The sequence below is a fragment of the Sorex araneus genome, chromosome 5 (assembly GCF_027595985.1).
Source record: "Sorex araneus isolate mSorAra2 chromosome 5, mSorAra2.pri, whole genome shotgun sequence".
Taxonomy (NCBI): domain Eukaryota; kingdom Metazoa; phylum Chordata; class Mammalia; order Eulipotyphla; family Soricidae; genus Sorex; species Sorex araneus.
In genome coordinates, this window is record NC_073306.1 from 81357027 (window position 1) to 81384821 (window position 27795).

The window sequence follows — 27795 nt, forward strand, 5'->3', positions numbered from 1 at the left end:
TGCAAGGCAAACACACTACCCACTGCGCTATTGCTCCAGCCCCTATATTCTAAATCATAAGCAAAGAAAAAGCGTTTTAACCCAACGTTTGTTTATAAAGGAGTAATTTTAATTTACCTGCTTTGCAGGCTTAGATTTTTGTTAATGTGCAAACTTTTCCATGCTAAGACATTAGTAAATTTATGTATAAATTTTTCTTTAACAGCAGCTTTGATGCAAACAACTTCCAGCACTGGTATTTTGGCTGACATAATTACAAAATACTCACGTTCAATGTTTATGCAATGAGACTTCACAGCATTTTAAGTCAAAGTAGTTACACAGTGAAATGTATTGGGAAATGTACCGGGATTCTAAAGAGGAAGGAAGGACACCTTGGAGCCTGTTAAACCTATACCACCTGCTGTTATTTGAGCAATCAACATGTATTTGAAGATGATGGCTTCTTGGGTCCAGGGAATTGGGAGTTTTGGCAGGGATTTTAATCAGAAGCCTTTTTAAATGCTCAAAACTTCAGAAGTAGTTGGTTTCCTACAATGGCCATAATGTCCAAATCAAGAGTCATTTGTATAGGAAATTTTCTTCCACAGCAATGTTTTCAGGTTATTTAGTATCAAAGAATGTTCCATTTCCATTTGATTTGCTGTGACCTTGAGAGCAATACAAGAATAAAGCTGCTTTTCTAATTCTTCACGAATTTCACTTGGAGCACCACGAAGTAAATAGTCTTTGAGTAACTGACAGGCTTTTGCCAAGTTTGGTTGTATCACTTCTGCAGTACACTTCATTGTACTCTGATCACAGCTAGTTCGACAATCTGTGCCATAGACACAGTCCAAGTCAGACTCACAGTGACGATCCTTTATAAGTTCTTTCAGGTTTGTCTCTGGCACAATTTTTCTCATGTCCACCATTTTCAGATCATACTTATCATTATATCCTAGATTTTTGGCACTCGTATCACACATGAGGAAATTTCCATAAGGGCCGTGGAAAACATCTTCCACAAATTCTAGAAGTCCTATGGCTATTTTAGCCTTCCTAGGCCATGATGGTGTGAATAACTGATCCATGCTTCTCCTGAACCCAGAGGGAATGAAAAGTTCAATGACCCACGGAAGGCTAATTCCGTAAAGAGAGGTATGTTCAACACTTTCCATGACATAGAGGTCACCACAAAATCCCATCAATTTGGGGGTATGTTCTTTGTCTTGAAGTATCACCATGAGGAGAAACTCATTCAACTGAAGAAGTGCCCATGCAGACTTGGCCTCTCCCAGGGAAACCTGTCCATCTTTGTCCCCATCAGCTACAGTCAAGATGAGATTTACCAGTTCAGAGAGGTTTCCTTGATCCCCCAATTTTGCCTGTAAAGATAGGAATTAGACTAATTATACAGTAAGATTCTTGTCTAACACACTAATTTACTTTATGGGAATTATGTAATAATGCTATTGAATCTCCAAGTATTTCTGATGCTAATTACACTTAAGAAACAGCTGAGGGGCTGGAGAGATAGCACAGCGGGTAGGGCGTTTGCCTTGCACGCGGCCGACCCGGGTTGAAATCCCAGCATCCGATGGTCCCCTGAGCACGACCAGGGGTAATTCCTGAGTGCAGAGCCAGGAGTAACCCCTGTGCATCACCAGGTGTGACCCAAAAAGAAAAAAAAAAAAAAAGAAAGAAACAGCTGAGCCAGGCTGAACCTCCTATCTGGGCAGCTCAGAGGCGAGGGACTCACCCGCCCCAACCAGCCCCAGCAGCTGAAAATCTCCAGAACTCAGTTGCTGCCATGCTCATGCCCAAGCCTTACCCATGAGTGGATCTGCTGAAAAACTCAGATATGTAGGTTTTGTGACTGAAATCTCCAGGCCTGCATTGGAGTCGGGGAATCAGCTACCCCTCCCCCTATCTCCCTGTACTTCCCAAGAGCCTGGCAGTCATGCACACAAACTGCGTCTGGTGCCATATGTGCTCATTAATGGCCATGATCCGGAGACTTTCAAGTAAATTTCGAAGAGCAACAAGCTGCAGACATGACTCCAAACCCCAAAGTCACCATCCAGTTAAAAACTTAACTCTAGAGAAGCGGCAGGCATTCTGGTGAGCAACGCGGCCCTGACAATGCTCCGGACCCGAATTGGGGCCAGCAACACCGGGGGCCCGGAGGGAGGAAGTGCCGCCTGCACACCTACTCCAGATGGAACCCTGGCGACACTGAGCAGCAACTAACACGGCTCCAGGATTCGGGACTGGGACAGATCCGAGCCGCGGGGGCCACTGGAGTGGGGCAGCGCCAGCCCAAAACTCTGAGTGGTCCCGGCCGCCGGAAGTCACGCCTTCGACCCACCCTCGGCGCGATCTTGATGCCACAATCCACAGAGAAGCGGCAGGCATTCTGGTGAGCAACGTGGCCCGGACAATGCTTCGGACCCGAATCGGGGCCAGCAACACCGGGGGCCCGGAGGGAGGAGGTGCCGCCTGCACACCTACTCCAGATGGAACCCTGGCGACACTGAGCAGGAACTAACACGGCTCCAGGATTCGGGACTGGGACAGATCCGAGCCGCGCGGCCGCTAATGCAGCCGCGAGACCCTTTCTAAAACCTGAAAACATACAATCTTTGAATGGAAAACTAATTATCAAATGCCTCCTTATTAGGGTTATCTTGTTTGGGGATATAACTCCCACAACAATAGTGAGTTTTGTGTTGAAATATGGAACGTAATCAAGGTGAAGAGAAAATAAAGTGAAATTCATCAGTTATACAGTTGGGGTGGGGGGCGGGGGGTATACCCGGGATTTTGGTGGTGGAATATGGGCACTAGTGAAGGGATGGTGTTTGAATATGGTATAACTGAGACATAAACCTGAGAACTCTGTAACTTTCCACATGGTGATAAAATTTTTAAAAAATAAAAATTAAAAAAAAGATAAAAAAATAATAAAAAAGAAAAAAAAGAAAAAAAACTCTAGCTGTATTAAACTATTTAAAGTTTTAGAATTTCTGAAGCATGCCGCCGTGACATCTCATACTCGACACCACTGATGTACCAGGAGTAGCACACCACATTGGATGAGGTATAAAGCAGAAGGCAACTGATTTTGATTAAAACACACACATAAGCACACAAGCACACAAGGCTCAACCTATAACAGCACGTTAGTATATCTCTTATACAAGGGCTTAATGGCTCCAGGCAGATATAACAATCTTCACACACTTTCTTCTAAGGAAATTTTGATCATTTTTATAGCAGACTTTTATAACAAGCAATATAAAATAAATTATTCAGGGCCTGCTATTGGGGTAGGCATGGGTGATAGTGGGGAAAATTTGAAATAATGGTGGTAGGAAGGTATAATGGTGATGGGATTGGTGTTGGAATACTGAATGTAATAAATTAGTGAACTATAAAAATAAAATTGAAAACAAAAGGAAAAGAAAAAAAAAACAGAGTTGGACCAGAGAAAATATAGTTGCCTTGAGCACACCTGCCCTGAGTTCCATCCCTGGCACCTCATATGGTAGGTTCCCCAAGCCTTACTAGAAGTGATCCCTGAGCACCCCAAGGTGTGCCCACCCCACGCTCCCCAAAAAATGCCAACTTTGGGGCTGGTGAAATAGTTCAAAGGGCTAATATGCAGGCTGTAGTTTAACACCCTGTACTACAAGGTACCCTGAACACCGCCAGAAGTTAGTCTTGAGCGTGACTTAGGAGGGTATGGTCTAAAAGGTGTGGCCACCCTAAACTTCTATACCCCTTTGGTCAGTAAGCTAAGATCCTAGTATTTGTCGCATTCATTTATGTGCATAACAGCATGATAAACTATCCAAAATTATATGAAGTCAACTGAAAGTTATTTTTTTCCTTTCTTAATAATTTAGTCTTTGATTTTTAATATTTTTGGTCACCAGGAGCTGGAGAGAGTGTGTGGAGTTTCTTTGGTTGGCTTAAGGGACACACCTGGTTGTGCTCAGGCCTACTCCTGGCTCTGTGCTCAGGGATCACATCTGGCAGTTCTCAGGGATCACTTATGGCAGCGCTGGGGACTGAACCAGGCTCAGTAAAAGACTATTGCCTTAACCCCTGTACACTCTCTCTCTCTCTCTCTCTCTCTCTCTCTGGCTCCCCAACATATGTTTTGAAGAGTGAAAAATGTGCCCTTCAAACACATCTATTAAAAAATAATTTGAAAGTATTTTTTAAATTTCCCTTTAAAGGTATTGAAGCCAGAATGACAGTATAGTGGGTAGGATGCTTATCTTGCACATGGCCTACCCAGGGGGTTCAATCCTTGGCATCACATATGGTGCCAAGGGATCTTGGCAGCATCCCCCAAGAGCTGCCAGGAGTAATTCCTGAGCTCAGAACCAGGAGTAAGCCCTGAGCATTGTTGGGTGTGGCTCAAAAACAAACAAACAAACAAAAAAAGGTATTTTCCTATGTAAGTTCTTTGGGATAAAATAATTAAAGAATTAAAACTTATAAAATATAAACTATTAAAATATAAGCTATTAAAGTATAGCTTTTGAGTTCAATATATAATAAAAGAGATCCCCTCCTTCCCCTGCATGACAGCCTTTTCATCCTTTAACATTTTTCTTTTCTCTTTCCATTCTTTTCCCTCCCAAGGGCCACACCCAGTGGTGCTCAGGTGTCAATCCTAGCAGAGAACTCAGGGAGCATGTGGTGAAAGATAACTGTCTCCTGCTCACTACATTGTGCTCTAGAGCCCTTTAGCCATTTCTTTGGTTCTAATATTTCTAAGTAATCTTTGTATGAGTATTTCTTCTTTTGTTTTCGTTTTTATTTTAGGGTCACACCTGGCAGTTCTCAGGACTTACTTCTGGCCCTGTGCTCAGGAATCACTCTTGGGCACAGGGGATATATGGGGTGCCAGAGACCAAACCCAGGTCGGCCACATGCTAGGCAAATGCCCTACCCACTGAACTATTTCTCTGAACTGTATGAGTATTTCTTTGAATTAAAAAAAAGGGTCAGAGTGATAATATAGTGGGTAGGGCACTTGCCTGGCATGTGGCTGACCTGGGTTTGATCCCCTGACACCCCATATGGTCCCCAGAGCCCCACCAGGAGTGATCCTTGAGTACAGAGCCATGAGTAAGTCCTGAGCACTGCTGGCTGTGGCCTCAGATCAAAAACAAATAACAAAACTTACAATTAAGGGATGCTAATTGTAAACTATTTACACTTTTAAAAAAGATAGTTTTGGTACATTAAACTACAGTCAAACCCTTCTTAACCATGGCTTCCATATCCACCATTCAACATCTACAAAGTTTGTGTCTGTACTGAACATAAACAGATGTTTTTCCTCGATATCATTCACTAAACAATATAGTGTAACAAATACTTACATAGCATTTATGCTGTATTAGATAGTTAGAGTAATCTAAAGAGCTGATTTAAAATATGTGAGAGGGGCTGAAGTGATAGTACAGTGGGTAAGGCATTTGCTTCAGACAGTCAATCTGGGTTCGATTCCCTGCATCCCATATGCTCCCCCAGCACCGTCATGAGTTAATTCCTGAGTGCAAAGCTAAGAGCAACCCCTGACATTGTCAGGTGTGGCCCAAATTGTGCCACCTCCCCCCGGAAAAGGGAGGATAAGTTATACACAATCATCATGTCTTTTTTTTTTCCTTTTTGGGTGATACCCAGCGATGCTCAGGGGTTACTGAATTCAGGAATTACTCCTGACAGTGCTTGGGGGACCATATGGGATGCTGGGAATCGAACCCAGGTTGGCCATGTACAACCTACTATCACTTTGGCCCTCATCATGTCATTTTATTTTATTTATTTATTTATTATTTTTTTTTGCTTTTTGGGTCACACCCAGCGATGCACAGGGGTTACCCCTGGCTTTGCACTCAGGAATTACTCCTGGCAGTGCTTGGGGGACCATATGGGATGCTGGGGATCGAACAAGGGTCGGCCGCGTGCAAGGCAAATGCCCTACCCACTGTGCTATCGCTCCGGCCCCATCATCATGTCATTTTATATAAGGGATTTGAGTCTAGAATTTTGATAGCCACAGGAGGTGCTGGAACCAATCCCCTGCAGATTCTGAGGTCTGACTCTGTATCTAAGCTCATTTCCTTCATTTCCTTTTCATATGTGGACATATTTAGTTATTATAAGTAATGCTGAAGAAAACATCCTCCACTCCCTGAAAGCAGACTATAGACTGAACATGATGGCCACTCAATACCTCTATTGCAAACCTCAAAGCCCAAAAGGAGAGAGAGCAAAAGGAAATGTCCTGCCACAGAGGCAGGGTGGGAGGAGGGGGAATATGATGGGGATGGTGGGAGGGATGCTGGGACCACTGGTGGTGGAAGATGGGCACTGGTGGAGGGATGGATACTTGACCTTTGTATGACTGAAAAGTAAGCATGGAAATTTGTAAGTCTGTAACTGTACCTTACGGTGATTCACTAATAATTTTTTTTAAAAAAATGAGAAAACATCCTCCACACATATTTTCCTTCTCCTTGAATAATTTCTTTTTTTCTTTTTTGCTTTTTGGGTCACACCCAGCAATGCACAGGGGTCACTCCTGGCTCATGCACTCAGGAATCACCCCTGGCGGTGCTCAGGGGACCATATGGGATGCTGGGATTTGAACCCGGGTCGGCCTCGTGCAAGGCAAACGCCCTACCCGCTGTGCTATCACTCCACCCCTTGAATAATTTCTTTAAGGTAGAATCCCTGATAAAGGTAAAGAAGAGAATGTTTTCATGACTTAGTTTGAGGATGCACCAACTCTTCCAGAAGAGTACACAATGACCTGCAAATGCATATACTCACTTTAAAGAGACTATAGACCATTTCTTTGAATTTTTGGACAGTTGTTCCCCTTGTTGGCTTATCAAATAACACTATTTCCTTCCGTGGTTCCAATTCTGTTCCAAAATCAAGATGAAGTGCTTGTTCCATCTGACATTTCACAACACCTGGCAGATTATCCCAAATCCCTAAGTACATCTACATTAAAAAAGAAAGACAAATGAGACTATATTAGACTATAAGGTGAGTATAAAATTAATCTACCACGATATACCTTAATATTCTCCTCTTTAAGAAAACCATACAAACAACAAATCATTGAGGTTGAGTTTTTGAACTGCAAATTTCATATCTCAGTTTTTGTTTTCCTTAAAATTTTAGCATGGAAAGAATGCCTGTTTTAACACACACATACACATTTTTTTTTTCTTTTTGGGTCACACCTGGTGATGCACAAGGGTTACTCCTGGCTCTGCACTCAGGAATTACTCCTGGTGGTGCTCAGGGGACCATATGGGGTGCTGAGAATCAAATCTGGGTCGGCTGCATGCAAGGCAAATGCCCTACCCACTGTGCTATTGCTCTAGTCTGATACTTTTTTACTTCTGGAGAATCAATAGTAAAGTTCCTAATGACTTCTGATTTTAGTAATGTGAATTTTTCTAACTTATTAGTCAATCAAGCTAAAGATTTACCTATTTTGTTGACCTTTACAAAAACAACTTTCGTTACATAGATTTTTCTCAAATATTTTTGTATTTTCTATTTATCTGTATTATAATCTGTGTTGTTTCCTTCTGATAACTTTGATTTTAATTTGTTCCTTTCTTTTTTTTCTAGTCCCTTAAGTTGCAAAGCTACATTGTCTTCTCTCACATGAAAAACATGGCACCTTAAGTCTGATTTTGCCTGTCTTACTCTGGTGGGCTTTCCCTAGCACAGTACCGAGCATGTAGCAGACACACTTGGATGTTGATCTTTTTTTCAGCAATCCTCATTTTTGGGAAGATGGCAGGTGCAGAGGGTAAGGGTGCTTTTAGTGGTACTCAGGACCTCTGGGCCCCTGGAAATTCTCGGCAAGCCAGGCTTGACAGTGCCGGGGTACCTGGGCCACCCTGGGTGTGCTCTGGGGTTTCCCAGGGCCATACCCAGAGATGTTTGGAGGACCATGTGGTGTCAGGAATCAACCTGGCTAGGGTTCTAGCCAGTCATACATCCTAAACAGTTTCCTGGCCTCTTAGAAACACCTTAAAGATAATATTGTCAACTTAAATACTGCTTTATTAATTTTCAAATTTTACTTCCCCCCTACATTTTATATAAATACTGGTTTACAAAGTTGCTCATGATGATCTGTTATAGACATTCAATATACCAACACCAATTGCAACTTCCCGCCCCCATTACCTCCAATTTTCCCAACAATCCCTTAATCCTGCCCCCATAGTAGGCCCTCAGTAACTTATTTAATATTGCTCATTATAAATAATTTGCTAAAGAATCATCAAAAAATGTTTCCTTAGAAGAAAGTTAGTGAAAATTGTTGCATCTCACCATGAACCATTATACCCTTGTGTGAGAGATTACCAAGATACTATTACAGGTTAAGCCTTCTGTGTTTACATTTTGTTAAATGAGATTGGTTGTCTTCTACATTATATCTCGTCCAATCTGGTGTGCTACTCCTGGTTTACCAGTGTTATAGAGTTTGAGATGTTGTGCGGCTGCATTCTTGGCCACATGCTCCAGGAAGTCCAAAATTTTTAATGGGGAAGTACAGCTGGAGTTAACTTTTTAACTGGGTAGTGGCTTTGGGGCATGTGTGTGATTGCCAGGACTTCTGGAAGTACAGGAAGATGGGGGAGGTAACCCATCCCTGACTCCATGTAAGTCTGGAGATTTCAGTCACAAAAACCACATACCTGAGTTTTTCAACAGGCTAATTTCTGATAAGGCTCGTTCCAAGCCATGAGATCCAGCCAGAAGCATGGTGGCAATTATGGAGTGTGGAGGCTTTCTGCTGCTGGGGCTCTGTTCCTCTGTTTGGGATTTACTAACCATTATTTATTTACTTACTTATTTATTTTGCTTTTTGGGTCACACCCGGCAATGCACAGGGGTTACTCCTGGCTCATGCACTTAGGAATCACTCCCAGCAGTGCTCAGGGGACCATATGGGATGCTGGGAATTGAACCCAGGTCGGCCACGTGCAAGGTAGACGCCCTACCCGCTGTACTACTGCTCTAGCCCCCTACTAAACATTACTTTAAAAGTTATTATTACTGGCCCATAAACTACCTCCAGCACCAAATAAGCTCACTCACTGGCCATATCCAGAGACTCATAAATAAATATTGAAAGAGATCCAACAAGTTACAGAAATTCTTCCCGACGCCATGCGAGGTTGCATTGTCCAGGGCACACCTGGGTGGGGGTGGGTGAGCCCTGCACCCACCCAGCCCTGGCAGCCGAGGACTTATCCCTGCCTCTATGCTCAGGGATCACTTCTGACAACTCAGGGGACCATACAAGGTTCCAGTGATTGAACCCTGACCAACTGCAAATACCCTACCAGTGGACTGTTGCTCTGACCCCTTTATAGTTCTTTTGTGCCCTAGCCTACACTCTCCTTCAGTGATGTCTGTAATTTAATTCTTCATTCACATATGGACCCAAATGTTAGAAAGGTCTTCCCTCATTGCCTACTTTAAAGCACATCTCCAGACCCCTGATTCCTAACTCTCCACCAATCTGCCCTGAAACATACCCCAAGAACACAACACATTTTGCAGTCATCTTGCCTATTTATTTACCAACTATCAACTGTTTGTGTTCCCACTATTCTGGGATAATGCAAGAGCCATAAAGAAAATAGATTTAACTGGGCTGAAGCAATAGCATGTGGATAGGGTGTTTGCCTTGCATGCGGCCAACCCAGGTTCAATTCCCAGTATCCCATATGGTTCCCTGAGCACCACCAGGAGTGATTCCTGACTGCAGAGCCAGGAGTAACCCCTGTGCATCGCCAGGTGTGACTCAAAAAGCAAAAAAAAAAAAAAAAAGAGAGATTTATCTATTTTAATAGCTATTTTATTCCCAGTAACCATGTCTGGAATATACTGGGAATAGGAAATTAATAATCATCTGTTGGAAGAGTAAATCAAAGCATACAGAACTGAAATATAGTTGACCCTTGAACAACACAGGGCACAGGGGCCTGACCCCTCAAAATCTATGCATAATGTTCCCTCAAAACTTAACTTTAATATAAAGTAGCTGAAAGGTACAAGCTTACAATGTTGTGATTCCTGGCAGACATTTCACTAGACTTAGTTACTAAAATACAGAAATCCAAAACTATGCTGCTGCTAGTGCGGCCTCCAGACCTCATATCTCTTCATTCTCAGCAATGGAAAACAAATTACCAAATGCTTTCTTTTCAGCAGATCGACTTTAGGGGGGAGAAACTCCAAATCAATAATAGTGAATTTTTTTATTGAAATATTGAATGTAATCAAAGTAAAGTGAAAGTAAAGTAAAATTTACCAGTTACACATGTGGGGTGGGGGGCTGGGGAGGTGGGGGGAAGGGGGGAGGTATATTATGATTCTTGGTGGTGGAATATGAGCACTGGTGAAGGGACGGGTGTTTGAGCATTGTATAACTGAGACTTAAACCTTTGTAACTTTCCACATGGTGAACTAATAAAAGGAAAAAAAAAACTTAACTACAAGAAGTCTGGTGGTGGCCTTACCAATGACAAAGTCAATTAACATATTTTGTATGTTATATGTATTTTGTATGTTATATGTATTCTTATAATAAAGAATTACCTACTTATTTTGTATGTTATATGTATTTTGTATGTTATATGTATTCTTATAATAAAGCTAGAAAAAAACTTGAAGTGTAGATCATCCTAAATCTTCAGCCATGTCATTCTCACACCCTGAGGAGGAGGAAGGGGGGTGTGCAAAAACAACCACATCTAAGTGCTTTTGTGCTTTTCCAGTCAGTCATACATATATAAAAGAGTATACTGCTATGGTTCAAGAGTTCTTCCAAATAATGCTTAAGCTCCTGGTAAAATTAGAATTCACTATCATTTTTTCATGTGTCTTGTCATTTATATTTCTTCTTTGAGGGAGTTTCTGTTCATTTTTTCTCCCCATTTCTTTTTAAATGGGGTTGGGGGGCTGGAGCAATAGCACAGCAGGTAGGGCATTTGCCTTGTATGCAGCCGACGCTGGATTGATTCCCGGCATCCCATATGGTCCCCTGAGCACTGCCAAGGGTAATTCCTAAGTGCAGAGCTAGAAGTAACCCTTGTCATCGCCAGGTGTGACCCAAAAAGCAAAAAAAAAAAAAAAAAGTGGGGTTGGATGTTTTTTTCTTTCATTGTAAAATTCCACTGGTGCCTTAAATATCTTTGCTATTAACCCCTTGTCAGATAGGTACTGGGTAAAAATGCTCTACATAATTTTTACTAAATTTACTGCTTTTACATTTAACTAATCTCAGGGAGATGAAAATCAAAACAACGAGGTATCAATTCACACTATGATGTGACTGGCACACATCAAAAAGAACAAGAACAACTAGTACTGGTGTGGATGCAGGGAGAATAGTACTCTCATTTGTTGGTGGGAATGCTGGTTGGTCCATCTTTTTTGAAAACAATATGGTCATTCCTCAGAAAACTAGAAAGTTGATCTTTCATATGACCCAGAAAAAACGTTCCTGAGGATCAATCCTGGAAGCACCAAAATACACAGCAGAAAAGCCATCTGCACTTCTGTGTTCATTGCAGCACTATTCCCGATAGCCAGAACCTGGAAAAAACCGAGGGTCTGAGAACAGACGACTGGATAATGAAACTATGGTACATCTACACAGTGCAGTAGAATACTACATAGCCACAAGGAAAAATGAAGTCATGAAATTTGCTTATAAATTGATAGACATAGAAAGTATCATGCTGAGTGAAATGAGGCAGAAAGAGAGGGACAGTCATAGACTGATTGCACTAATTTGTGGAATAATTTAAAAAGAACCATAGTATGAGACTAATACCCAAGGACAGTAGAAACAAGGGCCGGCACATGATGGCAGGGACAGGCCATCCTTCCCTGTCTCTCCACCCCTTTTAGGTCCTGATTATCATGCCCACGAACTGCCTCTGGGTGCCAATTTGAGATTACAAATGAATCTCTGAACGGATCAGCTCACTGCAGAGATGTCTCTGGACCCCAATTATTTATAATCTTAGAATTCTGAGAGTGTGTGGTCGCACAACATCTCATGATATTCATAACAAGCAACAGAAAATAAATTATCTAGCATCTGCCTGTGGCAGGCTGACTTGAGTGGTGGTGGGAAAATTCAAAATAATGGTGTTGGGAAGGTATAATGGTGGTGGGATTGGTGCTGAAATACTGAATGTAATCAATTAATGTGAACAACCTTATGAAAATAAAATTAAAAAATTTTTTAAAAAAGAAAAAAACAAGGGCTGGGAGGACTGGTATACTGTTGGAAGCTTGCCACAAGTAGAGGGAGGCAGTTAGGATAGAGAAAGGATCACTAAGACAATGACAGTTGGAAATGATCACTTTGGACAAGAATTGAGTGCTGAAAGTAGGTAAAGGCATATGCATCATAACCTGTAAGTACCTATACTGCAAGCCATAATGCCTAGAAGTGGGGTGGGAAGAGAAGGGGGAGGAGGGAGACAGAGAGGTAACTGGGTATCTCATGGTGTTTCAGTTAAAAAAGCTTTTTAAAAAGATCTTATGCTATATAAGCACACAAGGCTCAACCCTTGACAATATGTCAGTAATCTCTTATAGAAGGGCTTAATGGTCTGTGGGTGAAATGCAACAATCTTCACACAGTCTCCTCTAAGGAAAGTTTTCTGGAGCATTTTCAGTGGTTTATTCATAACAAACAATACAAATTATTTTGATTCTACTTTGGGGCAGGGCTGGGGTTCAGGATGGAAACATCCAAAATATGGTGGTGGGAAGGTATAATGGTGATGGGATTGGTGTTCAAATATTAAATGTAATCAAATATTGTGAACTACTTTATAAAAATAAAATAAAACTTAAAATAAGATCTTAGATAAAATAACCAGGGGCAAATCAAAATTAAAAAAAATATATACTATCATATGAAAGGTTTATTTACAATGTCCATACCTGATTGTTGGGTTTGGTGGACAGACATTTTCCAAAGTAAAGAGTTTCTGTAACACAAAGGCTATTACATGCAGGCCCATCAATAACTCCAGTCTTGTACTTGTCACACTAAAACCAGAAAATAAAAGTAGTTAGTAAAAAATGTTCATAAGAGGAAAATTAAGATACAGAGACATCTCTATACTTTAACAGAGGAAATATCATGAAGACTCAATTTTTTTTTTTCGGGAGAAGGGGAGGGGCGAGGGGCATACCTGACAGTGCTCAGAACTTACTCCTGGATCTGTGCTCAGGGGTCACTCCTGACAGGGTTCAGGGGATTGAACCAGGCTGGCTGTACGCAAGGTAAGCACCTTATCTTCTGTACTGTCTTTTCAGCCGGCAGACTCAGGACATTGGATCTGGACAGACTTGAACTTGTATCTAACTTCTGTTACTTGCTAGCTGAATCATGACAGAGAGCTTATTACGTATGACCAGGGCAAGCACAGAATGTTGAAACCATTCCCCTTCACTAGCACACAGGGTACCAAATTTTGCTAAGAATCTTATTTGTAAAATGGCCCTGCTTTTAAAATCACTGTCACTGTCACTGTCACTGTCATCTTGTTGCTCATCGATTTGCTCGAGCGGGCACCAGTAACGTCTTCATTGTAAAACTTGTTGTTACTGTTTTTGGCATATCAAATATGCCATGGGTAGCTTGCCAGGCTCTGCCGTGCGGGCGAGATACTCTCAATAGCTTGCCAGGCTCTCCGAGAGGAGCGGAGGAATTGAACCCGGGTTAGCTTTTAAAATAAGTTTTAAAAAAACCCTAAAGCTTAAAATATTTAGAGAGTTCTGGTCAAAGAGATAGTACAGCAGGTACACCTTTGCCTTGCATGCAGACGACTTGGGTTTAATCCCCAGTACCCCATATGGTTCCCAGAGCAAAATCAGGAATAATCCTTGAGTAAGCCCTGAGCACCACTGGTTGTGGCCCCAAAACAAAACCAATATTAAGATAGTTTTTAAAATATCATATTACCTGTCTTCTTCTCATTCTTGAGGTTAACCAAAAACAAGAAAGAGAAAAAGAAACTATCTTGGTAAGATTCCAATGTAACCTTAACTGAGGAGGCCTTGCAAAGAGCCAGGAAAAATGCAGAGATTAAATTTCTGCTGTGACCTCCCTTCTCAGACTAAGTTGGCAAAACACTGGAGAGGAGGCATGCCTGCGGGGCAGAACCATCTTCCTGGCTGACAGTGAAGTTTTTGGGGTTTGTTTGTTCTTTAGTAGGGGGGAGACTAGGAAGCACTCCCCATGATACTCAGCGAGCTGGGTCAGACAGCTCAGGGCTTAGGTCTGGAGATGCAAAGCTGCTCGTCTCCACAGGCTGTGTGGGGTGGTCAGGGCTGCAACCGGTAGTGCTGGGATGGGGGTGCTGGGAATGAAATGGCAGGGATTAAAAACGAGCGTCCTTCTATATGCGTCCCAAGTGATCTCCCAGGTCCTACAGTGAAGGTTTAAGGGGCACATGAGATAGGAACATCTAAGATTCTAATGGGCATCATGAAGTATCAGAACAAGGCAGGGCTGAATAATAAAATGCTTTAAAATGTTACCTCTCGGGGTTGGGAGATGTTACAGCAGTTAGAGCGCATGCCTAACAGGTGTTGGCCCAATTTGATTCTCAGCATCCATGGTCCCCCAAGCATTGTCAGGTGCTGCCCTGGGGGACCCACTCTCCAGTTTGCTTGTGGAGGCCCTCACTCTGCAGGGTGGCCTGAGTATCCCAGACACTGCAGGGAACAGCACCGTATCTTCCAGCCCTTAACTGAACCGACTGCTCAGTTAGCTGAGAATCACTGGTGGGATGTTAACTACTGTGGGACAATACACAGGCCTTTTGGGGAGGGGTTTGGGCCACATTGGGCAGTGCCCAGGAGTGATCCCTGGTGTTACTTAGGGGAATATGCGTGATGCCAGAGATTGAACCAGGGTCATGGCCAAAACAGCTGCATGCAAGGCAAGCGCCTTACCTCCTGCACTATCTCTCCAGGTGGAAACACACAGGCTTAACCAAGCTGTCTCTCTGTCTCATCCTTCCCTCTTTCTCACACACACAAACTCTGGGGCACAGCAGCTTCACTACCAGCTCAGCTCACTGTTCCAGTTGCTTCCTGCTGGTTGAGGAAGAACCTTCAGTAGTGAGTAATAAAATGAAAGAAAATAAGCATGTGATCTACCAAGTCTATGAGAAAAAGGAGGAAACAAATAGGAAAAGCAAGTGTCAGGTCTGCCTATGTTTTCCAGAAAAAATGTTGCCATGAAGCAAATGTACCACTATGAACTCAAAGAACTTAATGAAATGCTTTAAAATACAACCGTATGACAGAAGGAATGAGAGCAAAACAACAGAAGGCAATGAGGGCTGGAGAGAGAGCGCAATGGGCTGAGCTAATGTTTTGCATGCATTAGCCCCTAGTTTGGTCCCTGGCACAGTGCAGTCCTCTGAGCAAATGCCGGATGCAATCCCCAAGTACTGAGCTAGGAGCAATCAGAACACCGCTGAATGTAGGCCAAAATCCAAAGTCAACCAACCAACAAAAACCTAGAGAAAAATTAATATAAGCTAGTGGAAATCAAATAAGAAAAAAATACTAGAGATTAAACCCACATTATAAATGAAGCAAAGTGAAATAAAATAGGAGGCAGACAAACATAGCACAATAAGATTTAAGAGGAGAGAAAGTACAGTGGGCAGGATGCTTGTCTTGCATGCAGCCAGCCCCGTTTCAATTCCCAGCATCCCATCTGTTCCCCCAAAGCACTGCCAAGAGTGATTCCTGAGCACAGAGCCAGGAGTAACTCCTGAGCATCTCTGGGGGGTGGAAAAAAAAACACTACTTAAGAGGGTTTGGGGCTTGACAGACAGTACAGTGGGTGAGGCAATTGCTTTGCATGCAGCTGACCTGGGTTTAGACCCTGGCATCTCATATGGTCCCCTGAGTACTGTAGGGATGATTTCTGGGTACAGTAACCCCTGAGCATTGCCAGGTATGGCCCAAAAGTAAGAAAAAAAACAAGACTTACGAAGACTAGGTTGAGAAAAGTGAATAAAATGGAAATAAAAACTCAAGACAAGAGGTGGGAGCAAAGTGTAGCAGGGAGAATGCTTGCCTTGCATGTGGCCAATTAGGGTTAAGTCCCTAGCACTCTAAATGGTCCCCGGAGCCCCACCCAGAATGATCCCTAAGATCAGAGCCAGGAATAAGCCTTGAGCACTACGGGTTATGACTCAAACGACCCACCCTCCAAAAAAAATTGTAAGTACAGAGATGATAGTTTAAGAGACTCTGCAGATCTCCCAGTAGCTAATTCTAACAGTACCTTTGGAGGCTTCCCCATACCAACAGGCTTCTCAGACGCATCTAAGAATTTAGGCTCAGTTCCACTCCATGGTACTATGAGCAGACAGGTCAGACTCAATACATAATGTGCTCTACATCAGAGCCAGGCGCATCTCAGCTTCAGAGGGAAGATTATGGGTTACCAGGACACCCTCTCCAGTTACGATTAATTAGTGGGAGTGACTCAGAGAACTCAAGAAACCTGTTTACTCATGATCACAGACTCATGACAAAGGGAATCTTTCTGGAATAACTTGTAGGAAGAGAAACGCTGGAGAAGGTGTGACACCACCATGCCTTCATTGAGGACAAGTCTTTGAAATGTTCATCTCTCCCCTAGAAGCTCTCCCCTCTTTTCAGGCTTTTATGGAGGTCTCATTCCTTAGGCATGATGAATGCACTGGTTACTGGTAACTAAACTCAATCTCTAGCCCAGCAGTAGTCCAATCTAAGAGCAGAGGCTTCAGACACTGGGGCAGGGTGGAGCTTACTGTGATTTTACCTAAAGAAGGGAGCTTTCCATGTGGGTGCTGAGTAATTATTTTTCCTGAAAAGGAGGTGGTAGGTCAAATAAGTCTATGAACCTTTGCTCTGGTCCCTCTCTTCTCCCAGGCTCTTAATTCCACTTTCAATGCTTTTTTGTTTCCATGGTAACCAGCTCCTATCTTATGTTTTCCAAATGCCGCCTCAGAATAACAAGAGACACCTTTAATACTCTCAACATAGGATTTGAGAAGCTGTGAGCTGTGAGCTTGGAACTGAATGATTCAAGACCAATATTTATGAAATATATTCTGGCATTTGAATGATCAAATATAAACACACATATGCACATATATATTATATATAATACACACATATCTTTTGTCTGTTTGGGGGGCCACAACCACCAGTGCTCAGGGCTTACTCTTGGCTCTTTGCTCAGAAATTACACATATTGGGGTTCTGAGGGATCATATGTGATGCTGGGGATCAAACCTGGGTCGGCTGCATGCAAGGCAAATGCAAGGCAAATGACTGTACTATCTCTCCAGCCCCAGAATATATATTATTTATAAGTTCAAATAGCACAAAACCCTCTGGGTATTATCTAGAACATCATATTTCTTTTTGTTTGTTTTCATTTTGGGACTGCACACAGTGGTACTCAGGGGTTACTTCTAGCTCTGCACTCAGGACTCACTCCTGGCAGTTCAGAGGACCATATGGGATGCTGGGGATTGAACATGGGTCAGCTTCATGCAAGGCAAGTGCCCTTCCCTCTATACTATCTCTCTTGTTTCAAGAATGCAGTATTTCTTGTAAGCACAGAAAAAGGGCAATAAAACAAGTGTTCATCAATAGGAAAATAGCTGAATAAATTGTGGCATACTCAAAATAAAATACTACACAATAATTAAAATGAAAGAGTTCAGCCTATATGTGTTAACATGGAAAAATGTTGAAAATGTAGTGAAAATTTGAATATGCACATCTATCATTTATAGTTTAGAAATGTGTACAGTTACACTATATATTGATTATATACCCATATACATATAGTGAAAGTATGAAAACATATTCACACACATCATATTCAAGATGGTGATTACATCTGAGGAGGAAGAAGAATATGGGGACAATTTCAATTACACTTGTAAGCTTTTTTTAAAAAAATATGAAGCAAATACAGCAAAAGATTAGATTCATTACATGGATGGAGGCACAAGACTGTTGGTGATATTTTTCCTATATTTCAATGTTGTTGAGAATTTTCCATGTAATCTTTGTCATCCTGATGACCTGATCGTGAAAGAAGCATTACATTTATCTCTGCTTCACTTATAAGGAACTATGGTGCAAGAAATTAGAGAGAGATAAAGAAAGCTGCGGAGAAAGTTAGTGGTAGTATCGCAACCTGCTCCCACACAGTCCGTAACCTGTGTGTTTAACCACTGAGGTAAGAAAACTAGAATTATATAACTTTGGAGGAACATGCTTAACAGGTTTAATTATTAAACCATTATGGCCAGGTGAGGAGCTGGAGAGATAGACTGGGGGGGTTGGTGCTTGCCTTGTAGCATGCAGCTGAACCCAGTTTGGTTCAATCTCTAGCACCAGCCTCAGAGCACCTCTAGGAGTGATGCCTGAGTACAGAGTCAGGAGTAAGCCCTGACTATAGCCAGTGTGGCCTAACCTCCTCTGCCACCAAATCATCATCATCATCATCATCATCATCATCATCATCATCATCATCATCATCATCATCTGGTGAGATGCCTGTCCCTGGAGCTCCACATGGCCTGTGGTCAACATTCACTCCTTTGACATTAGCCAACATTTACCTTTGCTTTCTTAGACTTTTGTCCAACACCTGACACATAACCACAAGTGTATAAGAAACATTTGTTGTATGAATGAATGAAGTTTACTTTGGGCTTTTAGTGAGAAATAGGTCATCCTATTAGAGAAACTTTGGGAATTGAGCTTAAGACTTATTCCCTTCAACTGTCCTGATCTTTGGCTCCTGAATCATGAGGAACACTCTTGCCTTAATTTTGCCCCCAAGATTTAAAAATTGCCCTTTCAAAACACCCACCTTCTGATGAGTAATCTTGAAGCTGTATACCTCCTTCCTGAGCCTGAATTCTTCCTCCCTTCTTAGATTCCCAAGTTTAGCATCCTTTTAATTCATGTTATCTTCTTTAAGCAGAGAGATGATATGAAGGTAAGAGAATTTGTCACAAACGTCTTTGAACTTCTCCTTCCCCTCAGCATAAAGCACAGTTTGGTTTTTAAGAGTTAGGGAAATACTTAGCAGATAACTCCCATAAAGAAGTTAGTGGTGGCGGGGCTGGGAGACAGTATAGAGATTAGCGCCCATGCCTAGCATGCACCCGACCTGGATTCTCCCGAATTTCATTGGTTTTAACCCTGGAGGTCCCCAACACCATCATGATGGCCCTGGGGATCCCATCCCCGCAAGACCTGAGCAGTAGTGCATCCTGGGGCCTGAGTGCTGAACTGTGAGCTGGGATGGGCAAAAATAATCAGGATGGCCTCACCATCACTTGGGAGATCCCTTCCCTCATCAAAAGAATACAGTGCACTGTGGGGCCCAGAGTTGGTTCAGCAGCAAAAGCACCTGCCTTGCAAGCCTGAGACCACTCAGACGAGTAGGTTCAGTGCTTGGCATTGCACCATATGCCCGAGTATGGTCCCAGTGGCTCAGCTGTACCGAGGCTGTACCTCTACCAAAATGTGCTCAAGGGCTCAAGAGATAGTGCGGGGGTAAAGTGCTTGCCTTCCAAGTAGCTGACCTTGGTTGGACCCCTCCAAGACCAATACAATGGTCCCCTGAGCACCAAGCCAAGAGTAGACTCTGAGCAGTTTGTAGAGGCCTCTACTTCCTCCCCCAACTCCCCACTTCCCACCCTGCCATATGGTGCTCAAACCCCATAACTAAAATATGCAACCCTGGCCAGAAAAAATGTTAAGCACATAACCTCACACACACAGTACTACTGTAATCAGGGGACATGATCTCTGGACATTTCAGGATCATCAAGGAAAACAGCAGAAACAAGGAAAAAAGGAAATGGAATTAAAAGTAAAAAAAAATTAAATTAAAAAAAATTAGATTTTGAAGCTTCAGAACATGATCAATGCTTTTCCCTGATACTTAAAACCTTAAAAGAACAAATCGGTCTTATGAGTAAACTGTTAAGTAAGCAGAGAAGACCAGAATAGTGTTCAGCTACAAGAATCAGATTCTTGTTTTGTGCAAAGGCCTCGAGCCAACACTGCATCAATGAGGTAGTCACTGAGAACAGGCTCTGCCACTTGTGGTCTCCATCACCAACCAAAAGCCAATCGCTCCCAGCCCTGGATCAGGGTGGTCGGCCACGTACTGTCTTGCTTTCTTTTCCAGACATGGCAAAATACACAAACTGTAATGCTGTCAGTAATACAATCTTCTAAACTTAAGCAATACCACAGCGATTACAAAGCATGTCTAACGTTACAATGTGACACTCAGCACAAAACACTAAAGGGTTTTCTGGTTCTAAGATTTTTATCATGAGGATTCTGGCATACAATCCCTTGGCTGGCACAAAACTTCAAAGTACCAGAAGATGGCGCTCTTCAGCTAAATTTTACAAAGCCCCTTTGTGCTGAAGGATTCATTCCAGGCACTATGAAAACTGCACCTTCAGGGTAGTAACAATGAATAGATGCATAGTATTTGGTTTTCAATAAATTTCTAAGATTCAGGTTTTAAAAAATGTATTTCAGATAAACATTAGAAACGAATGTTTCTTACTTAGGAAAAGTAACACAGCTGGGTTTTTAACATACCTGAAAATCTTCCAAATCTTTAATCAGCACCAACAAGGGTTGTTTTAAATTTTCACTGACTTCTGAACACATGATGTATCTCCAATTTTTTATTCTTTTTCTTGATTCCTTCCTCTTGGCCACCCATAGTGTACAATTCTCCCTCCTCTGTCCACACACATGCATATACCAACCAACTCCACTCTTTCTTCTGTTATAATGTCTGTATTTGACTTAACATTTTTTCAGCACACATAGAATGTGAAGGTTGTGAGTTTAAGTTTACAATCTCAGGCCAGAGTGACAGTACAGTGGGGAGGACGCTTGCCTTGCACATGGCTGACCCAAGCTCAATCCCTGGTATCCTATATGTTCTCCTGAGCATTGCTGGGAACAGCTCCTGACTAGCCAGGAGTAAGCCCTGAACATCGCTGGCTGTGGCTCCAAACCAAAACAAACCAAACCAAATCATTTACAGTCTGGGTGTGGAGCAACCCTAGACAGAGGTGCACAGAGGTGCAGCTGAAGTGCTTGGTAATAGGCGAGTCCATACTCCAGAGGGAGCCACTGCATGTGACCTCAACTATGGAATTGTGATCCCTCTTGATCCACTGCTGAGTCTGTGTGTGTTAAAACAGATTTTGGGAGGGAGAGGGGAGACCTTGGGTTGTATCCCAGCCTTACCATCTTAAAATTCTAGAATTAGGAGATAATACAGCAATCAGGGCACACGCCTAGCCGGTGTTTGGCCCACACTTCAATTCCTGGGCCCACATGATCCCCTCTCCCCCACTTTTCCCCCCAGCTCCCCTCTGGTGGCCCAGGGATTTCTGGCACTGCAGGCCCCCAGCAGCAATGCCTCTTCAGGTCTTGAACCACCAGTCTAGTTGGCCAAGAATTGCCAGTGGGGTCCCCAGACCACTTGAGAACCACTTGGAAGCACCCCCCCAAACCCCAAAATCTAAGGCATGCATGTGCATGATCAAGTTGAACTGGTCAGTTTAACATAATTTCCTCATCAAAAGGCGAAAGTAATCCAAGGATTCCTCACTAGACAAACTGACAAACAAAACGTGGTATATATGTAGATAGTAACATTATTCAGTCTTCAAAAGGAAGCTAGAGTTGGGAAGACTGTGCAAAACCTAAGACACTTGATTTGCATTCCACTGGACCTGGTTTGAATTCTCCTGGCACTGACAGGGGTCATTATTGAGCACAGAGCCAGGAATAGCCGCTGAGCACAGGCAGGGTGTCAACCCCTGACCCTATCCCAGAAAAAAAGAAGCTAATGCTGACACATGGCACCCTGTGTCGGTGAACTCTGAGGACTTTATGGTAAGCAAACTAAGCCAAGTACTCCACAATTCCATTTCTATGAGGTAACTAAAATAGATTCCTAGAAACTGAAAGCAGAGTGAATGGTGGGTGCCAGAGACAGGGTGGAAGGGAAATGGGAAGTTGTGGTTAAGGGGTAGAGTTTCAATTTGTAAGAGGCAAAGTTCGGGATGTATTGTGAAAACTAGGAGCAGAAGTGGAAATTAGGGACAGGACCAAGAGGCTGGGCAAAGATGAACAGATCATAAATCATAAAGTTAGGACCAGAACAAAGCAGAAGAGCCAGACCCATGTGGTTGCTTGAGCCAGAATAGAATGGAGCCACAGTGGGGCTGGAGTGATAGCACAGCGAGTAGGGTGTTTGCCTTGCACTCGGCTGACCCAGGTTCGATTCCTAGTATTCCATATGGTCCCCTGAGAACCACCAGGGTTAATTCCTGAGTGCAGAGCCAGGAGGAACCCCTGTGCATCTCTGGGTGTGACATAAAAAGCAAAAAAAAAAAAAAAAAAAAGAAAGAATGGAGCCACAGAAACAGATTCTGTGCGGAACTTAGAATGTGTTCATGGCTGATCATACCAAGCACTACGTATGCTAGTAGCCACTGTATATGCTAGATGACAAAACTGCTCCCATCGAATTGGTATCTCCTATATCTAACCTACATAAAAAAAACATATATTTGTGCCTGAGACACATACACAAATATTAAAAAAGGAGGAAATCCTGTCATCTGTGTGAACTGAACTCAGCCCATTTTGGCGTTAGCCAGGTCCACATGCATAAATAAACTTGGCCACTAACCTCTCCAATGCCCTTTTCTGATTCTTGGTCAGATTTCTGTTACAAGGAGATTAGATACATAACAGTGTGAATGCACTGAACAACTGGACCCATACAATGAACGGCAAACTTAAAAATGGTTAAGATGCACTAGGGGAAACAGCATGGATTTTCCTCAAACAATTAAAAACAGGAATATCATATGATCCAGCAATCCCACTTCTGGGTGGATAGCCAAAAGAAACAAAAGCATTATCTCAAGGAGGTATCTTATTCTCATGCTTACTGCAGTACCTCTGACAATAGCTACTGTGTACAAACAACATAGGTATCCAACGACAACTGCATAGATAAACAGTCTACCACTCACAAATATTAATTAGTCTTAAAAGAAGAAGGAAATCCTGTCATTTGCAATGACATGGATGGAATTGGGGGCATTATGCTAAGTAAAATAAATATTGCACTGTTATATACAACTTTGCCATCTATGTTATAACCACTTTTTGTGAAAGCTTAAAAAAAGTAATGTCCTCATTCTCCCCTCTCCCCCCCAAAAAAAGAAAGAAAAGAAAAAAGAAAGGAAAAAAAGGTAAATACAAAGGTGATGGTCATGTTGATTTACACTTAGAGATATCCTTTCCCAATGATGATGCATAACAAATCATCACATGGTAGAGAGCTGACAGATGTGAAAGTATATGTAAATTCTGCATATATGCTGATTATACTTTGATAACTGAAAAATAAGCAAACTAGTTAAGATGGTAAATGTTATATGCATTTCACCACTTCAAGAAAATGAAAATAAAGCCAACAGATTTCCTAGCAGTTTCTAGAATATTACTTAATATCTGCTGTCAGTATTCATTTCTTCCCATCCAGATTTTTTGTTTGGTTTTTGTTTTATTGGCGGGGGTGGGTGGGAGATGCACCCAGTGGTGCTCAGGGGTTACCCCTGGCTCAGAGCTCAGGGATCACTTCTGGTGGGCTTGGGAAACCACGTGGGATACCAGGAGATCAAACATGGGCCTCCGTGTACAAGGCAAGTGTCCGGCCCTTCCCATCCAGACTTAATTCCTAAACATTTATTTCTGATCCTAAAATATTCTGAAAATACAAATAACACGGTGATAATAAGGTCATAATTGCAAATTCCAGTTCTTTATTTAACCTCTCTTTGGTGTTGATCCTTGTGACAACATGATTTACAAATGTTTTTAGGGTCAGAAAATAGCGCTGTGGGCTGGGATGCATGCTGAGCATACAGAAGACTCAGGCCAAACCCTGCCAGGAGTGATACCTCCCCGCACCCCCACGACCTCCAGCACAGAACTGGGTGCAACATCAGGTACACTTCCCCCTGCCAAAATATTTTTTTTTCTAAAAGCTTATCTCCTTTTGTTCCCTCTTTTCTTTGGCCACTTCTAATGAGTTTTCCCTGTGGCATTTTCTTTCTAGAAAGCACAGACACTGTCACCTTCCAAGGGTCTGTTCTACTTTGCTTGACTTCTCTGTATAAAGACACGGGTGCCATTTATTTCTATGGTTCACAGGAATCTTGATTCCTGCTAGATCTTTGTCCTAAGTATCTAAGTGCTTCCTGCCCCTCTCCTGGCTCCTCTGACAAACTACTGCACACATTCTCCCTGTCCAAACTAAATTCACTGTTCCCTGTCTCCTATAAGGTCCAGTTCCTTTGTTCTCCACCTCAGTGAAAGGTGCCATCACCCATCCAGGCTGCTGAGGGAGGGAACAGGGAGTTTTCCTGAACTACTTTTCATCCCCTCACACTGGTCACCAAGTGTGGACAATCAGTTTATTTCCTTACTATCTTCTGACAGCTGGTAGGGTGTTTACCTTGCATGTGGCTGACCGGGGTTCGATTCCGCCATCCCTCTCTGAGAGCCTGGCAAGCTACTGAGAGTATCCCACCCACATGGCAGAGCCTAGCAAGCTACCCGTGTCGTATTTGATATGCCAAAAACAGTAAACACAAGTCTCACAATGGAGACGGTACTGGTGCCCACGTGAGCAAATTGATGAGCAATGGGACCGGGACGACAGTGCTCTAGTGCTACAATCTTCTGAAGCCACCCATCTACTCCCCAAGCCAGGAGAACACTGTAAACCCGCAATGCTTTGTGCTTGGATTACTACAAGCACAAACTGCTCTCTGTTTCTGAAGGCTAATTCCCAGTCCATCCCCTATTCTACAGCTGGTGAAATTCTGAGACAAATCTAATTACACTCTTCCCTGCTTAAGCTTCTCCACTGCCCCAAGGCTATGAGGCAAACTGAAAGGGATATGCAATGGCCTTCTCTGGTTTTGCTTCTGCAGGTCATGTGGTAACAGATCGTAGCTTTATTTCCTATCTTTGAGGCGTGCACACTTCCTGATGTCTAAAGTGTTCCCATCTTCAAAATTCAGCAAAACTCCTTCAAGAAAGTCCTCTGGGGACATTCTGAACTAGAATTGCCCAATTGCATGAGATAAATATACACTGTTTATTGGCAATACACGGAACATTCTTCGACTCTGTTTATTGCAATTCAGATTTAACTGGACATCCTATTTGTTCTTTTCCCTTTTTTTCTTCTTCTAAATCTAGCCATCCTCACACCCAATCTGTTATGTGCTCTTTATTTTTCCACATCTTCTGTGTACTCCTGATACTATTCTTATCTTCAGGGCGGGGAGATGTCTTATCTGTCTCTCCAGTTTCTATTGGAGTGTTAACACACAACTAAAATGCATGGTGTTTTATAGCTAGCGTGTTTCTTCTAAACTGGGTTACCCTTTTGTGTCTTTATTGCTTTACACAATTGGTGTTTTTGATAACAATTATATCACCTGTCTCCAGATTATAATAAATATCATGTGATACATGCATAAAGGCCACCAGAAATTTTACGTCAATTTAGCTAGTAAGATTACCCTTAGAATAAGATTTATGTTTGTTTAGTATGAAATAAACTTGTTCAGCATTCTTCCTTCTTTCATTCCTTCCACTGACTCCTCCAATAAATAATTTGGGAGTTGTTTTCATTTTGGGCATACCCAGAGTTACCCAGGGATCACTCCCGGGAAGGCTCAGGTGATATATATATATATCCCAGAAAGTCATACACATAAGGCAAGAGTTCTACTGCTGAGTTTTATCAACACCTAGGAATCAGAATTAAATCTTTTAGTGATTATAATAAGGTTTAGAAACTATTTCACATTTTATTGCTTCTATTTTAAAATATGTATGCACACCATAATCATGAAGGTCCACTGGAGTGCTATATGAAATGATTCCTCATTACTACACATAGGTAAAACCCAGGACACTTTTTTTTTTCTTTTTGGGTCACACCTGGCGATGCACAGGGGTTACTCCTGGCTCTGCACTCAGGAATTACTCCTGGCGGTGCTCAGGGAACCATATGGGTTGCTGGGAATTGAACCTGGGTCGGCCGTGTGCAAGGCAAACGCCCTACCCACTGTGCTATCGCTCCAGCCCCGACACTTTTTTTTTTTAAATAGTAAACTTTTTTGTTTGCTATTTTGGGCCTCACCAAGAAATGCTTGGGGTAACTCCAAAATCTGCACCCAGGAATCACTACTAACAGTGCTTAGGGAACAATATGAGATACATACAAGGATGCATACAAGGCAAACACCATATTCACTGTACTATCTCTCCAGCCCAGCAGACACATTCTTAATCATTGAATAATGTTGCCCCAATAAATATATAGTAGGAAAAATTTTCCCCCCATCCCGCTGTTCTTCTTCCTGTCCAGTAGGAAATATATAGGCTTTGTTTTGGTAATGAATGAACTAGTGATTTTTTCTTTTGCACCTATATGTTCATTGCAGCACTGTTCACAATAGCCAGAATCTGGAAAAAACCTGAGTGCCTGAGAACAGATGACTGGCTAAAGAAACTTTGGTACATCTACACAATGGAATACTACGCAGCTGTTAGAAAAGATGAAGTCATGAAATTTGCATATAGGTGGATCAACATGGAAAGTATCATGTTAAGTGAAATGAGTCAGAAAGAGAGGGACAAATATAGAAAGATTTGTGGAATATAAAATAACAGAATGGGAGACTAACACCCAAGAATAGTAGAGATAAGTATCAAGAAGAGTACTCCACAGCTTGGAAGCTGACCTCACATGCTAGGTGAAGAAGCAGTTCTGATAGAAGGGATCACCAAGCAAAGGGTGCTAGGCAGGCCCACTAAGGATGGGAGATACAGGCTGAAAATAGACTATAGACCGAACAAGATGCCTACTTAATACCTCTGTAGCAAACCACAACACCCAAAAAGAGAGAGTGAGCAAATGGGAATGCCCTGCCACAGAGGCAGGGTGGGTTGAAGGGGACAGGGTGGGGGTGATGAGAGGGATGCTGGGACCATTGGTGGTGGAAAATGGGCACTGGTGGAGGGATGGGCACTCGATCATTGTATGACTGAAACATAAGCATGAAAACCTGTAAGTCTGTAACTTCGTCTCATGGTGATTCACTAATAAAATAAAATTAAATTTTAAAAATAGTGATTCTCAAACCATAAGGTACACTGAAGACAAGGTAGGCAAAACCCTCTACGATATTGAAGATAAAGGTATCTTCAAAGATGACACGGAACTAAGCAATCTAGTAAAAACAGAGATCAACAAATGGGACTACATTAAACTAAAAAGCTTCTGCACTGCAAAAGATACAGTGACCAGAATACAAAGACTATCCACAGAATGGGAAAGGATATTTACACAATACCCATCAGATAAGGGGTTGATATCAATGGTATATAAAGCACTGGTTGAACTCTACAAGAAGAAAACATCCAACCCCATCAAAAAAATGGGGCGAAGAAATGAACAGAAACTTTACCAAGGAAGAGATACGAATGGCCAAAAGGCACATGAAAAAGTGCTCTACATCA

The 27795-nt window shown here is 42.3% G+C and overlaps 1 protein-coding gene across 1 annotated transcript in view; it reads right to left on the bottom strand.

The window, feature by feature from the left end:
* Positions 1 to 87: 87 nt before the first annotated feature.
* DIPK1A (divergent protein kinase domain 1A) overlaps positions 88 to 27795 on the bottom strand; it is a 103969-nt gene continuing 76261 nt past the window's right edge. The window contains exons 3-5 of the mRNA XM_055138238.1: positions 13021 to 13128; positions 6841 to 7017; positions 88 to 1367 (exon numbers count right to left, since the gene is read on the bottom strand). Of these exons, the coding sequence (XP_054994213.1) occupies positions 555 to 1367; positions 6841 to 7017; positions 13021 to 13128 (1098 nt within the window). The 3' untranslated portion in view covers positions 88 to 554. The remainder of the gene's footprint in view (positions 1368 to 6840; positions 7018 to 13020; positions 13129 to 27795) is intronic.